Source organism: Dermacentor albipictus, chromosome 2 (genome assembly GCF_038994185.2).
Source record: "Dermacentor albipictus isolate Rhodes 1998 colony chromosome 2, USDA_Dalb.pri_finalv2, whole genome shotgun sequence".
Classification (NCBI taxonomy): domain Eukaryota; kingdom Metazoa; phylum Arthropoda; class Arachnida; order Ixodida; family Ixodidae; genus Dermacentor; species Dermacentor albipictus.
Window position 1 is genome coordinate 95950677 of NC_091822.1, and position 16057 is coordinate 95966733.

At 48.3% G+C, this 16057-nt stretch overlaps 2 protein-coding genes across 10 annotated transcripts in view; one reads left to right on the forward strand and one right to left on the reverse strand.

Moving 5' to 3' along the window:
• Positions 1-16057, forward strand: part of LOC139055476 (uncharacterized) — an 84111-nt gene that overhangs the window by 30557 nt on the left and 37497 nt on the right. The window lies entirely within an intron of this gene.
• The window catches only part of LOC139056000 (uncharacterized), a 52865-nt gene that overhangs the window by 17500 nt on the left and 19308 nt on the right, over positions 1-16057 (reverse strand). For 5 of the 9 annotated variants that reach the window (XM_070533755.1, XM_070533753.1, XM_070533756.1 and 2 more), the window contains exon 5: positions 6457-6581. In XM_070533755.1, the coding sequence (XP_070389856.1) occupies positions 6457-6581 (125 nt within the window). The remainder of the gene's footprint in view (positions 1-6456; positions 6582-16057) is intronic. The other 4 variants (XR_011512084.1, XR_011512085.1, XR_011512083.1 and 1 more) reach the window with 1 other exon arrangement.

A 16057-nucleotide genomic window follows, 5' to 3' on the forward strand; every position in this document is an offset into this window, starting at 1 on the left:
ATAAATGTTAAGAGACAGGAAGAGAGCAAATGGGGATGGTCGATATTCTAGTAGACATTAAGAGGAAAAAATGAAGCTGGGCAGGCCATGTAATGCATAGGGTAGATAACCAGAGGACCATTAGAGTTGCAGAATGGGCGCCAAGGGAAGGGAAGCTTCGCCAAGGATGATGAAATTTGAAAGCACAAGTTCGCATCAGCTAGTGCAAGACAATGATAATTGCAGGGAGGCGCCTTCGTTCTGCATTGAACTTTAAGATAGGATGATGATGGTGAATGCGTGCAACTCTTTAAAAAGAAATTTGGGCCAGAAATAGCTTGCACAATTCACCACGACACGAAACCAAATTCGGATGTATTCCAGCGAAGCTAACTTATGAAAAGCGGCCACCATTGTGTAATCATCTCTATTTCATTGTTGGAACAGCTTGCGAAACATAGCATGATGTGTTGGAAGGAGCCCCGTAACTTTTTTTTCTTTATAGCCGGCTATAATATGCACATGCTGAATTTTTTATAATTAATGCTATGTGATGTGCAAATTAAGCAGCAATTTTATCCAGTATTAAAACGTACCTTAGTGTAACAATACAATGAGAGACGTAATCAAGAATTTGTATGTATGCACATCTGAGTGCGCATGCATGCGTGCTGTCATTCTTGAGTGCGCAAAGACGTGAAACTGGTCTTAGTGCAGCTTGGTAGCTCATAGTTTGTGAGGGGATTCGTAATGGCAGTGCTCCACCACGCCACAATGCAGCAGTCAACGCTGATGGTGTATCCACACGACGGACGGCTCCGCGCAAGTCTGTGCCGCAGACGCTTAATCCGCCGCCCATCCAGACGATGGGCAGACTGAGCAGACGACCGCGCCGGAAAAATAAACATGGCGGCACCACCCGAAGTGACTGCCGTCCGCCTCGAACCTGTCAAGTCGTCGTCCACTGTGTGACCCGTAATTTTCAAACTGAGGCTTGTATTTGGTTTAAATTTGTGTCCAGAAGCTTCGACAGCAATCCATTCGTGATGAGTGGGCACCGTTTCTGAAAGAGATACTCAGATTCTCGGCGTGTAGGCTTAGAGTGGCTGTATGGCTGAACATGGCCTCGACGATGTTGTGGCGGCCCGGGCGGATCTCAGTGGACGTAAGTTATTATGATTGCTTGTTTCTACTCACTCTAGATGGTGCCATCGGTGTAACAAAAACCTTGTCAGACTTTGTCATACGTGTTTTTCACTCTGAATGAAAATGGCAATCGAAAGGAAACGACGGTTGGCCGCAATGGCTGTCGTTTTGTCCGAATTGGATGAAGACGAGTGCTTGTTTCATCGAAAGAGGTCTTGTTACGCTCTCGTGTCCGCGTTATCGGTGAGAGTCATATCCCACAACGCGGCGAACTGCTCCACGAGATGTAAGAACAAAGTTACCTCGTCCGCTCAGGTTCATTTCAGTCGCTCGCTCGCGAACAGACATGAATGGTGTCAGCAGCGATGAAGCTGTTTCAGAAAGATCCCAAAGCCGCGCTTGTTGCCAGACTGTAGAGCATGCTAGGCTAAATCCGCAGCGTTCAACTCCCAAAATCCGGATGCGAAAAATAGCACGGCATTTTCCGTCCGTGGGGGTCGTGGACAACGCGCGGACGGTACAAATCCGTGACGCGTAGTCACGTGATGCGCCGTCCGTCGCGAAAAAGACGGATTTCGTCTGTCGTGTGGATCCAGCATGAAGAGAGAAAATGCTAATCTTACCGACACTGCACATGCTCAACAGGCCAGTGAGAGTGCTGACACGTGAGCTTGAAGCTCGCTAGATCCATCTAACAATTTGTGCGTCGTACATGACAGCATAATCAACATTTAATCATCGATTTATTTCAACTACCATGTACGTCGACGTTGCCTCTTTAGTGTTGACCCCCTCCCTTTTCTTCTTCGAGGATACTTTTGACAGTGAAAAATAACACTGAATGTCCACATCAACAGGAACGGGCATAAGATGCAACCACTTGCGACCTTTTTAACAGAAGCTTGTATTGCCTCACTGGTGTCGGTGTTACCGCACGAAAAAACCCAAGCTGCGCAAAAATAGAAATTGCTTATCAGGCTGCGGATTCGAACCACCGACCTCCGGATTGCGAGACCACCACGCTAACCGATTCAGCCACCGTCAGTTCATCAAACGCTGCCTTTAAGGTGGGTAAGTAGAAGCAGCGCATGGCATGAGCCAATCACGGGCGTCCCCTTCCTCCAGAGGAGGGAAAGGGTGTGTTCGCGTGTTTGCTCGCCTGACACCAGTTCAGGCCCAGCAGTCAGATGGGGAGGCCGCGTTTGGTCTGTTCTGCCAAAGAGCAGGCTGCATTGAAGGAATGGCAGTGGGAGCAGGCCACGTGTTGTGCGTTTGGCCAAAGAACAGGCAATGTTTGATTGATGCCACCGGGAACTCATTCGAGAAAGGGGTCGACGTTGATGTGCCGCTCTCGCCGTGAGGCATTACAAAGAGCAGCAGATCCCAAGCTTCGCTTGCACCCCGCTTCACAGCAGTGGAAGGGCAGTAACTTTTTTGGCCTCCATCCTTGTGTCATAGTCCAAGCATGCTCTTGCTAAATAGAATCATTCTTGGCAACTAAAGGTTAGTGTTTAAGTGCAATTAAAGCTCGTCATTGGAACAGTCTCCAGGACTTCAGAATTTCACAATAAGTAGAATACCATTTTGTTGGTAAGTACCACGGCAGAGATAGTGACCTATAGGTAGATACTGAAAGAGCCAGTATTCAGTAAAAACTTATAAATGTAAAAAAATTCGGCCTAGTCTAGTTTAGAGTAATTGGCAAGGATACCTGTTTTTGCAGTCTTATTCTAGTGAAGGTTTAGCACTACAGGACTGTGCCAGTTCCATTCCAACTAAATCTGCCCAATTGATGCCATTATAGATTAACATTACTGAATATATTCTGCAATCACATTATTTATTCATGAATTACACTTGCGCAGGTAACATGCATGTACAGTCGCCCAAATCTTTAACTGGTGTGCGGGAGCGGCGACTTTTCCGTGCGTCAGCGCCGTTTGACGGGGCGAGGCTGGAAACAGTCTGAGGCTAAGCGCATGCGGACAAAGCGCGCTCAGCTGGGCCCATCGTCTACTAGGCTGTTTCCAGCCTCGCCGCGTCATACGGCGCTGACGCCCGGAAAAGTCGCCGCTCCCGCACACCAGTTAAAGATTTGGGCGACTGTACTGTCAAAAAGAGTAGATATGAGAGAGATTATACAGCTAGCAACGCACTGCAAAAATAAATGGTCACAAAGCGAATATGTTCTCGTTAAAGAAGCACAATATTATCTGCAATGTTGTCAGAACTTCAAAAATAAGTTTTTTGTTGAAAGGCACAACTAGTAAACAACTATACTTGATGAAATGAGCGCTACGAATACGCGGACGAAAGAACACATGTACGACAGACAAGGCGCTTGTCTGTCGTACATGTGTTCTTTCGTCCGCGTATTCGTAGCGCTCATTTCATCAAGTATGCATAACCAACTCACCCACATCAAGCTTCTACTAAACAACTATAGTAAGAATTTCATTTAAAGTTGGAGAAATAGTACAACTCTTGGCATTCTGGGGAGTTAAAGAGTGGAATTAAGAAATCTCAACTTTGTCAAGTAGGAATGAAATGGAGGGCCCGCCCCATTCTGCAACTTTACTGTGGACCAGTGTCACCAACATGGCAAGTAAGAAAAGAAATTTGGGTATTTCATGGTGCGTGTAGATCCATAGACTTTTGTTCCCAACGGTATCTTTTGATGACATGCCCAGGCGTTTTTTTTTTTCTAGTCACTTGTTGCACTTTAATGCGATAAAATCTACTTGAACCTCTTGTGGTCGCAAGATCCGCAGGCGAGCTCGTTCCCTCAATTGGCTGCCACCACCCAGCCTCTACTCAACCATATCTTGTGAACATTATATACATTTTTTTTTGCCTCCTAGCATTTTGGGTGATATCCTGAGTGATGAAAACAAGCACTTCATAAAATCAGCAACATCTATCATTACGACAGATTCATAACAATAGTGCAGCCACTACATTGTTTTAGCTTTCCATATCAAATAAACTCACTGGGTCTGCGTTAGTGTGGGCAGGGGTAAGCTTGCACACGTAAGTTTCTGGTAACATTCATAACAAAGCAAACAAGCTTTCAGGACTATAAACCTTTGAGTCGCATCAGCTACGTGGGAGCAAAATATACATTCAAAAAACAGGAAAAATAGGCACAGTGTTATGTGCCACTAATCCTTTCCTAAAAAGCTGCAAGAATTTTAGGCGGTTTTGATAGAACTATAGCATGGCACAAAACTGATGGTGCTGTGCATTTGGTCACTGCAAGCAGCTGTACATTGTTAACCTCTCTGGCCAATCATGTCTGCTGCAGAAGCATCCCTAGTATGTCTCCCAATTTCAAAATACTTGATTTAGTGCAGTATCACTCTTTGTTGGCCTTTTTATCAGACTGACGCAGAAGTGGGAGCACTGTACACTGTTCACATTTTCTTTGTGCGCAAAAGATAAGTATGCGTTGCATTCACCACTAAGAGAATGTATTTAATGCTGTTCTTAAGTTTACAGCACATGACACAGGTATTCATGACAAATCTGTGCATGTCATACAGACCGCTGAAATTTCAAATGAAACACCACTTTCCTCCCTCTCGAGAAAGCGCCACACCCAGCCAGAGTCAAGGCAACACAAACAAAATAGAGTCTTAAAAGTGTCGCTCGCCATGACGCATTACTTAGGTAAATCGCCCAATTCAGAATGCGCAATGCCACGGTGGAAAATGTGCCATGCAACAAAACCGGATAAGAAAAAAAAAAGCGGGTGGTGCTAGTCACGTGAACCCGATGTGGTTCTTCGGCTCAAGTATGTGATAAGGCGAGGAAGGAACGTCGCTCGCGGAGGCTACTCGAGGCAGAGTGTCTCTCTGTTGGCAGTCACGCTCACCTCATGGTGGTGTGGTAAGAGGGCATTCAATTTCTGCTGTCTCCTCTAATAATAAACCAGTTTAAAAGATAATTTCTGTAAAGAAATGCCAGAAGTCTGAAGTCGTTACTCCAAACATTCATCGTGGATATGAAGTCCAATGCATGTGGAACTGTCGAAAGTCGTTCACTCATATTCTTCTCATCTACTTTCAAGAAATTTCACACTAAATTGATGTAGACCTCTGCATTGTCACAAACAGCAGGAAGCAACCTTGAAGTCTGTTTTGAATTCCTCATTAATGCATGAAAATCCAGGATGCAGCAGCCAAGTAACAGTCTACTACACATAACTCCATCTTCACCTCTGCGTCCAGGCAATGAAATGCAGTTTTTACCATAGCGAGCATGAGATGTTTACTTGGAGATGCAGCTCTTAGCCTGTCTACGTATGACTGTGATATTTAAAAAAGATGCCAGTTATTTAAAACTATGTTATTAAAAAACATCTTTCATGTTCGAAACATGCCTGGAGGCAATAATAACCAGCTTGAAAAGTAATTATGTCCCATGGCTGTATTCGGGTCTCAAGAAGCTTTAAATTGCAGTGTAAACTAATTGCGTCCTCGATCACTCGCACCGGGGCGCCTTGCTGCGCACTTTAATCCTCAATCAACCGCACCGACCATCCTCGATCACCGGAAGCGCACCCTGTTGGAGCGGTTTTCCATTGCCCCGTCTCGCACCGAGAAAATCGGCGGTGCGCCAGGGTGCAATCCCAGCAAGCACTGCGGGACGCGCGCGCGCACTGCCGACTGCAGAAACGTGGATGCTCTGGCCTGATATCTGCGGTTGCAATGGAGTTGACGGAGTTAGCCAGTGGAGATGTCGGCAATGAGAAAGGAAGCGCTGCTAATTGCCGCAATCGATGAGCTTTTTTCAAGTTCTTCTGACAGCGAAGACGGCATGCTTATCGACTTCGTCCAAAAACAATGTGGTGAAGAGCGGCCGAAAGTGGACAGGTTCGTTGAAAGGGTCGCCAGGATTATTTATAAGATCCATTGGTGTTTGCTTGCAACCAGGTATGTCGGAGCATGCAGTTTGACAAGGTTTGAGCGCTTGCCGCAGATGCTCAGCACCTGCAAACAACAAAATGTGCGCGCGCGCGCGTTCACGCACGTCTTGCGCGCCAGGGGCAAAATAGCGCTGCATGCAAGCACCCTGCAATGGGTGCAGTTTTGTCCTCGATGTTGACCCTCCGCAGTGCGCCACCACGGCGGTGCAAGGCGCACCATTCTGGTTTCAGCGCAACCCCGGGGCAAGGTGATCGAGGACGCTATAAAACTTGCTAGGGGGCCTGATGTAAGGCCCTCAAAAAACAGGCCAAACAGGGGGCTAAATGTTTCTTCAATAGGATAGAAAGTTTGCGCTGGAAAGTTAACACCAAATATAAATGAAAATATATTACTTCAGACTTACCACCAGACTTTCACAATTCGAGTCTTGTTCTCCAAGGTGCATTGCCATTCCGACTTGTCCAGCTGGAGAGAAATGCAGTTCGTATTGCCTCCGCCAATGTGTTGCACATGCACATGTGATGAACTCTACAAAATGAGAGCAGCATTGAAGATAAACTGAGCAGCTGAAAGTGCACGCACTGTTTCTTCTACGCACAATATGGAAACTAAACAGCAGGGGTAAATTTCGTTAGAAGATTTGCGTAACACTTCATTCCCGTTCATATTGAAACATAAGTCGACTCTGAATATAAGACAACCCCTACTTGAAGACATCGCATTACAGTTCCCTTTATAATGGAAAACTACATGTTCTATAAAAAATTGGGCACTGAAAGCACCATGCCCCGCTTTGCATCAATGTTTCGCTTAAATCTTTTGAGTACCCAGCAGAAATTCTAGATTCTAAGCATTTGTTTTAAATGTAACGAACCTCGTCAAATTTGGTGCAGTGGTTGCCGAGAAAAACGAATACTCCGTTTACATGTATTTAGATTGGAACACCCGAGCTAAAGCTTCCTCTTAAATGCGCCCGCCACGCGGAGGCATTGCCGAGCCCGAACCGAAGGAGCAGTATGGTATCCACATTTTGTCTGCTGGAGGCGCCGCCAAATTATACTAAACAAAGAAACATTGGTACACTTAGTACACGTACAAATTTCCTCTTTATAGCGACAAGGTAGGGGACTGTGGCTAGCAGTGGCAGCCGGCTTTACCTATGCGCCGCCAGTCTGGTTTCTCAGACGTGTAACGATTGCGACAGTGTACGCGGCGGAAAAAGCACCTGGGACTCCTGCAAGACCAGACAAAACCTTGCCTCTGTGCATTATCTAACTCCTTCTCATTACCGTTAAACAAAACTCGAGAACGCAGTCAAGAATTTCGCATTGGGGTGAGATAAGCAACTGTTCAATAACTAGAATAAATACGTCCACTTGCCTGTCTGTTCACGCCAATACCGCAAGCTCTATTCAGAAGCACGAGGCGGGCGCTGAAAGGCGTCGAGACATTCCACTCGGCGAAATTAACCGCTTGCATTTCCAATGCAGCGAAAAATCAAGTGAACGATTAGAGTGTATTAACGATGTCGACGATGCAGTCGGCCATTTTGGGAAGTTTTAGGCGTGGATCGGCTTGGCTATTAGCCCCGAGAACGAACACGAGCGGCGCTGCGAGCGCCGCTCGCGTGACGTCAGGGCACGGACTCGCGCCTGTCGTCTGCTACAGTTCGGGCGTTGTCCGGGCGCTTTCTGCGGTGTTTTCGTTTGTTCGCCCTCGTTCTCTCTGCTTGTATACTTATGGTGGTCGTCTCAAATATATTTTTACGACGTCTTCCTTTGAGAACATTTATTCAAAGAGCTAATTTCTTAGACAACAATGCAGCTTTCGAAGGCAGCGCTACTATGCTGGCCTCGCGGATCGCACTTGACGGGATCAAAGCGTCCGCTGTCCAGCTAGATAACGGGTCGAACGCAGTTGAACATTTAAAACAAACTTTAATTACACTGAGAAGGTCAAAAAAGCAAGTCAGAAATACACAAAACGTTCAGTTTTAGCCCCGTAAAAAAGTGGTCCGGTCTCTAGGGCTGGTGGGGCGAGTCTGCCCGTCCCGCGCTTTTCCAACTGTGGTTTCCATCCCCGTCGACGCCCCCGGGCACGGGAAACAACAGCCGACCACCCCGAAGCGTCGTCACTGGGTTTCTTTCAGGAACCGAACGGAGGGAGCGGGGTCCTTTCTCTCGCGCACAGCTTGGAGTCCGCGGGGGGCCAGTGAAAGAGAAAGCCATAAAAGTAAGGGAGGCCCGCTTCCCTCTTGAAAGAAAAGTCTGGCCGTGCATTCGCGACGCGCACAGAACACTCCCCGTCTGGTGTCTTCCGTTGTTAAGACGCCACCACTATATCACGGTCACAGCAAACGCACAACTTCTGTTGTTGGCCGGAAGAATGTTTTCACAACCCCGTCTTTGGCTGTTTTCAGCTCGACCTTGCGCACCCTTCCATCTGCGCTGGGCAGGCTTCGTGTAATCACTCCGACGGGCCAGTCGTTGCGGGTTGCTTCTTTATCCCTGAGTAGAACGACGTCGCCTTCTTTGAGGTCGGGTTTTGTTGCTTGCCATTTTCGGCGTTGTTGCAAAGTAGTGACATACGTTGTGCGCCAGCGCTTCCAGAACTCGTCAGCCAGGTTTTGCACGAGACGCCAATGCCGTTTGTAGAGGTTGCTTGTATCTAACTGCCCAGTTGTTACAGATGCGCTTCCGTGTTTTTGGGTTAAGAGTGTCGCCGGAGTTAGGATTGTGGGATCTTCGGGGTCAGACGAAGTAGGAGTTATGGGCCTGGCATTAATGATGGCCGCAACTTCTGCCAAAAAGGTTGCAAGAATGTCATGCGTGAGTCGTTGATGACGTGACTGCATAAGCATTGAGTCAAGAATGCGACGTGCAATGCCTATCATCCGCTCCCACGCACCGCCCATATGGGACGCGTGCGGTGGATTGAATATCCATTTGCAGCCGTTTCCGCTGAGGAACTTGCCTATTTGTGAGCGATGAATGCCCTCAGCGCTGATTCCAAGTTCTCTGCAAGCTCCGATAAAATTGGTCCCGCAGTCAGAGCGTATTAGCTTGACGGGCCCTCGCACTGCTAGGAACCTTCGGAAGGCATTAATGAAACTCGACGTATCCATTGATTCGATCAGCTCAATGTGCACTGCGCGAATGCTTAAGCAGGTGAACATGACTGCCCAGCGCTTGCTGTTTGCAACACCACCTCTCGTTCGGCGAGAGACAATCATCCAGGGACCGAAAACATCGATTCCAACATTCGTGAAAGGAGGATCTGTGCTGATTCGGTCTGCCGGAAGGTCAGCCATCTTCTGGTCGTGAAAGCGCCCTCGCAGCTTCTTGCATGAAATGCATGCTTGCAGCACGGATGAGATGCACCTTTTACCTCCGACGATCCAATACCCAGCAGCTCGTACGGCTCCTTCTGTGAAGTGTCGGCCCTGGTGTTGCACGCATTCATGGTGGTGGCGCACGAGAAGCTTCGCCACATGGTGCCGACCCGGCAATAAGAGAGGGTGTTTCTCATCGTCTGGAAGGTCGCTTCTATTCAAGCGGCCGCCGACGCGGATCAAGCCGTTGGCGTCTAAGAATGGGTCAAGCCTTCGAAGCGAGCTTGTCTTGTGAACCTGCTCTCCTCTCTGGATACAGCATATCTCTTCATAATATGCGTCCTGCTGTACTGCGCGAATGATGACGAGCCTGGCTTTGGAGAGCGCCTCAACGGGAGCTACCTCTCCTTGTGATGCGTTCTTTGCGCGATGGGCAACCTGGATCAGACTTGCTACAGCACGAGTGAGAGATTTCCAGTTCGAGAGTCTATGAAAGCGTTCAGCTCCGAGTCGCTGTCGTTTGTTCACCTCCGTCGCCAGAGTGCAGACTTCAGGGCGTATTTCTTTGTCTTCATCAGGATTTAAGAGGATGAAGCTCGACGACCGTGCTTCCTCTTCTCGTCGTGAGAGAAAATCAGGTCCGGACAGCCAGTTCGTGCTCTTAAGCTGTGCTGCTGGAATCGCTCTAGTGGCGTGGTCCTCTCGAGGAAATGCATTCAGCACATTCTGCCTATTCGAAGCTATCTTGTGCAGCCTTATGTTAGCCGTTGCAAGCATTTTCTGTGTTCTTTGCAGCAGACTAATGGCATCTTCTTCGCTCGGAAGAGACTTAAGTGCATCATCGACGTAGAAATCTCTTTCAACGAACTTCCTGGCATCTTCGCCAAATCGTGGGGCAGCTTGTTGGGCAGTCCGTCGAAGGCCATACGTTGAAACAGCTGGCGATGGGCTGTTGCCGAAAACGTGAACCTTCATTCGGCACTCTATGATTTCTCTGGAGATATCGTTGCCCTTAAACCACAGGAACCTCAGGTAGTTCTGATGGTCCTCGCGAACCATGAAACTGTAGAACATTTGCTGGACGTCCGCTGTAACCGCAACTGGTTCTTGCCGGAAGCGTATCAAAATCCCCACAGGGTTATTCGTCAGGTCAGGGCTGGTCAGGAGAACGTTGTTCAGAGATACCCCTTCATACTGAGCGCTGGAGTCAAACACGACTCGGATTTGATCAGGCTTCTGGGGGTGGTGAACGCCGAATATGGGCAGATACCAACATTCTTCGTCCACGTGAAGTGGTGGAGCTTCCTCCGCATGACCCTTGATGAAGAGCTCGTTCATGAAGTTGACGAAACGTTCCCTTGTTTCAGGATTTTTTCGCAGGGTACGCCGTAGCGAGAGCAGACGAGACAGAGCTTGTTCTCTGTTGTTCGGAAGCCGACTTCTCGGTGTGCGAAAGGGGAGAGGGGCGACCCAATTGTTTAATTTGTCTTGGGTGAATTCACTATTCATTATCTTGAGGAATGTCTTGTCTTCCATGGAGAGAGCACGCTGGTTGTCAAATTCTGTTGTCTCGAAAAGATTCGGGGCCAGGTTGTCATCCAATGTTGCTGCCAATCGTAAATCTTTTGAGACCTTATCCGCAGAGTAGAGAATCGGCGCCTCCCTAACAAATAAATGTCTTGGGCATGGCTCAAAAAGAGATGGTCGCCCACTGTCCAGCACATGGGTCTTGAACACGTTGACGCTGCCCGTTTTCCGCGTTCGACCAACGCAAACGTCACCGACAATGACCCATCCGAGGTCGAGCTTCTGAGCATACGGCGCGTCGTGGGGTCCGTTGATTGTCTGACGAACCTTGTGAGCTCTTAGGATGTCCCGGCCAAGAAGGAGCAGTATTCCAGCCTCCTCGAGAGGCGGAATGTGATTTGCTACTGACTTCAAGTGCGGGTAGTGCATTGCAGCGTCAGGTGTCGGAATTTCCTCTCTGTTTTCTGGAATTGCCTTGCACTCGAGGAGAGGTGGAAGAGGAAACTTGACTTCGCCTGACATGCTCTGCACGAAAAAACCATGAGCGACTCTTCCAACCACTTCAGTACTGCCGGAGCAAGTGCGGAGCGTGTACTGCGTAGGCGTCCCCTTCACTCCGAAATCGTTGAGGAGTTCTGGCCTAACCAACGAGCGATTACTCTGGTCGTCAAGAATCGCGTACGCTCTAACTGTCTTCTCAGGCTGAGTCTCATGGGTGACCTCTACGAGGCAGATTTTGGCACACGACCTTGTGCTGTTGTCAGCGTTTGCCACTTCAGTACGCCTAGATGTGACTCTTCTTTCTGAGTCATCTGTGGTACTGTCATCAGACCCACTAGCCCTTGACGGCTCTGAGGTTGGCGGTGCTGGGTGAAGCGCTGTGGCGTGGTCGGCGCTGTCGCATATGAGGCATATCACAACTGCCTGACATTGCCACTGCATGTGGTTCTTGGATGAGCAGCATCGTAGGCAGATCCCTTGCTTCTTTATGAAAGATTGCCGCTCTTCCAAAGTTTTCTCACGGAAGGCGCGACACCTTTCCAAAGGGTGAGGTTTCTTGTGATATGGACACCACCTTTTAAAGTCCTTCGATTCCGGTTGCTGTTCGGTAGCAGTGGCATCTCGATTAATTTTGGTAGAAGCAGGATCCACTTCTGTTTTTCTCGCTGACACAGACGATCTTTGCCGCGTGGTCTTGGTAGCATTGTCCTGCTTCCTCTGATTGAATTCAGACGGCGCATTTTGTGCATGCAAGATGAAACTCGGGTCGTTCCTCATGCTGGCCTGATCTCTAACAAATTTGCAAAAGAAAGAAAAGGGTGGAAATGCAGTGTCATGATCTTTTTTGTATTTCGACCCCGCCGACATCCAATTTTCTTGAAGTCCTGATGGCAACTTCGAAACAATTTTGTTGACCCCTCTTGCGGTATCCAAATAGCCAAGACCGGCGAGATACGGGTCAGTTTTTGCAGCCTCGAGTTCTAGCAGGAGGTCGCCAAGTTCCTGGAGTCTGGTATTTTCCCGGTAAGCTATCTTCGGGAAGTCTTCCAGCCGCTTCAGTAGTGCATCCTCAATTGCCTCAGGGCGCCCGAAGACGTCGTCGAGCCGTTTCCACACAACGTTCAAGCCCGTTGAAAAGTCATCCACGTGCACCGATTTCAATCTCCGAGCCTGATTTGACGATTCAGGGCCGAGCCATTTGATGAGAAGGTCCAGCTCTTCCTGGGCCGAAATACCTAGATCTCTGACGACACCTTTAAACGATGATTTCCAAGCGCGAAAGTTCTCAGGTCGATCATCAAACTTGATAAGACCGCTTGAAACAAGGTCCTTGCGGCACAGGAATTTGAGGACATCGGCTAGCTCTGAGCTTGAACTGTTGTGTGCCGGGGCGTGCACAAGCGGCTGCGGTTCAACTCGTAAGTCCATAGGACGACTCGTCGCTCCAGCATGCTTAAAACTTCGGTTGTTAGGGGCAGCATGGTAGTCAGGTGGACGTTCATCAGCTCGCAGACACATCGAATTATTCGCAGCTGTGTTGGCCCTCGGTGACGTGCGAGCATTGTTTACGTCGTCGCTTGAGTTGGTAACGGCCTCCTCAGTAAACGCGAGCGCAGAGTTGCGTAGGGCTTGCTGCTCATCGATATAACTCCTAGTCTGCAGCGTTCGGTCCACAGGAGGGAGCGTGCGCATGCGCTCCCCGCCATCCTGCTCCACGGCTGCCTCGAGCGCATTCGCCTGTGCGTTTGCAGCTGCCGCTTCTTTTTCGTGCTGCAAAATATCCAATTCAGCCTCAATCCTTGCCTTTTCAATACGCATCGCGGCCTCTCTGCGACCAAACTCTGCTCTGGCCCGGACGGCTTCAGCTTGTGCGCGTGCTTGTACGGCGGCTAGGCTGATTGTTGACGAGCCCGATCGTCGTGACCTCGAAGAAACGCTTGAGTGGGCCGATAGAGAGTGCTGCGACGTTACCTCTTGTAAGCGGTCGCGTTCTCGTTCTGAAGCCTCACGTAATTTGTCGCTCACAGTCACATAACGATCTGCGTCGATTGCTTTTTGAAGTTCCAATTCCTCCTGGGTTTCAGATCTGCTCGTTCTGGCGAGGAAGGTAGAGTATCTGGCTGCGACGTGTTCGTAGCGCTCATAGCTTGCGCGAAGCTGCGTTGCGGCGTTGTTAACGTCTTCCTCTTTTGCACATGACACTTTGAAAATAGCTGTCTCCACATTCTTCCAGGCAGCGTCTATTCTCCGGCAGTGCTCTTCGCGGCTCGTTTCATACGTTTCTTTGGCTTTCATGGAAAACGTAGTTGCTCTTTGTGGTCGAATATTTGCCGTGGAAGCTTCATGCTCAGCTGTCATAATTTGAGACGTTTCAGGCGTCAGCTTGTCCTGATCCATTTTGGCGTGCGTGCTTCACGACGTATCTCACTCAAAGCGGACGTATGCCGTGAAGCCTGCTAAGCTGCGCGATGAAATTTGAAACGAGCCCACCTTGTCGTTGCCCTGTGTGCCGTCAGCATGCCGTGTCCTTGCAGTAGGCGGATGTCATGGTCCAACCGGAGGTCTTGCCGTGCGACGTATTCCACTGCAGCGGATGTTGAGTTGGCGGCTGATGGCAGTCGACTTCACTTTTTTACTATGCTGGCCTCGCGGATCGCACTTGACGGGATCAAAGCGTCCGCTGTCCAGCTAGATAACTGGTCGAACGCAGTTGAACATTTAAAACAAACTTTAATTACACTGAGAAGGTCAAAAAAGCAAGTCAGAAATACACAAAACGTTCAGTTTTAGCCCCGTAAAAAAGTGGTCCGCTCTCTAGGGCTGGTGGGGCGAGTCTGCCCGTCCCGCGCTTTTCCAACTGTGGTTTCCATCCCCGTCGACGCCCCCGGGCACGGGAAACAACAGCCGACCACCCCGAAGCGTCGTCACTGGGTTTCTTTCAGGAACCGAACGGAGGGAGCGGGGTCCTTTCTCTCGCGCACAGCTTGGAGTCCGCGGGGGGCCAGTGAAAGAGAAAGCCATAAAAGTAAGGGAGGCCCGCTTCCCTCTTGAAAGAAAAGTCTGGCCGTGCATTCGCGACGCGCACAGAACAGCTACAGTGCCAGCCGAAGCGACGCAGACCAGCCCATTGCGGGTTTTTCATACGCGGATAGACAATCGCAAAAGCATAGCCTATAGGAATCCTGTTATGATACCATACCTGCCGCGGTGCAACAAGTATGTCACAAAGCTGGCTATATATGACTTCTACAGCAGTCACGTTGATTTTATTCCGCTAAAACAGGTTTGCTCACGACGAGTAGTTCATGGTATAATATCGAATTTTTGCATTTCCTCGCAGAAACGCTCGGCAGTAGCACGGGGACTTAACTAATACTGGAGCTTAGATTCTACACGCCTCACTTGCTTCTTTACCTGCTTGTCAACACTAGGCGGTTCTTCACGTGTTTATTTTTTATAAGCGGCGGAAACTTGAAGTAAATGAAGGCTTACAGCTATTTACATAGTACAAATAGGAATGTACCAATATATATTCCCTTTCCCGTGCTACACGTTCAACTCACCTCTTTAGAGCACGTTTGTTAATGATTAATAATGTATGTTATGTTCCTCTTTTTTTGTCTATGGTACCTAGTGTATATCATTTATTTATTTCAATGCCGCAGTGTGTTTTGCATTGTTATTGTGGAAATATTTCACTGTTCTTTCATATATTGTATAACTGCAATGTTTTATGGCGACTATATAAATGTAATTTATATGGCGCTTGATGTGTTACCCCATGCAGCCATATTGTACCTAAGGGGGTGAGGTTACCTCAAGCCGCGTCTGTGCGGCTTTTTTCCCTCATCCACCTCCATTTACCACTCCTCTGTACATGTGTGTGTGCAAATGGAAATTAATAAATCAAATCAAATCAAACTCATTTGAGAAATTTACTGGTGCTTGTTGCTTGAGGAATATACATGACGAATCTGTTTGGCGAACTGACACAGGCTACTCGGCCCAATTTTTTTAGTGAAGCATGCCTGCTGGACCGCATAGCTGCAGTCAGAAAGAAGCCGAAGCGTCAATGACTAGTAGTATGGGACATATTCAAGATATCGAAATTCCCCCGGTGGAGGGTCAGAAATCAAGTGAAAGTACATGCAAGACTTGTGGTGCTTTCTTTATGAATGTTTGCGATTGGATTGGAGCAAACTTAATTTAGCCTGCAAGGTTCTCTTTTATGTACCGACGAAGCGAATCGTTATCTGTTTGTATAATTAAATAACGCTGGATCGAGACATCATGAGACAGAAGGTGCTTGAATTTTCCTTTTGTAGGCAATCTAAGCTGCGGTGTAGTAGCTCGAGAATACTTTAGCCATTCCAGTTGGCGCTGTAAAAAAATGCTTTATGGTTTTAATTCGAAGTTGTAGTGAACTGATGGGTTTCGCGATCATAGCGTGCCTCGCTATACAGACAGTCGATTGCTACCGTTACGTGATCAGGGGTGTGCCATATTGTCGATAAAGGCTACTGAGGGCCACTATGAAACATTTCATCACTTTCAATTGAGTGGCTCTCGATCTTAACAATGAAACTTTTCTCTCAGGTGATTGCTACTATGGTGTTTGTGAATTAACTATGTAAATACTCTACAT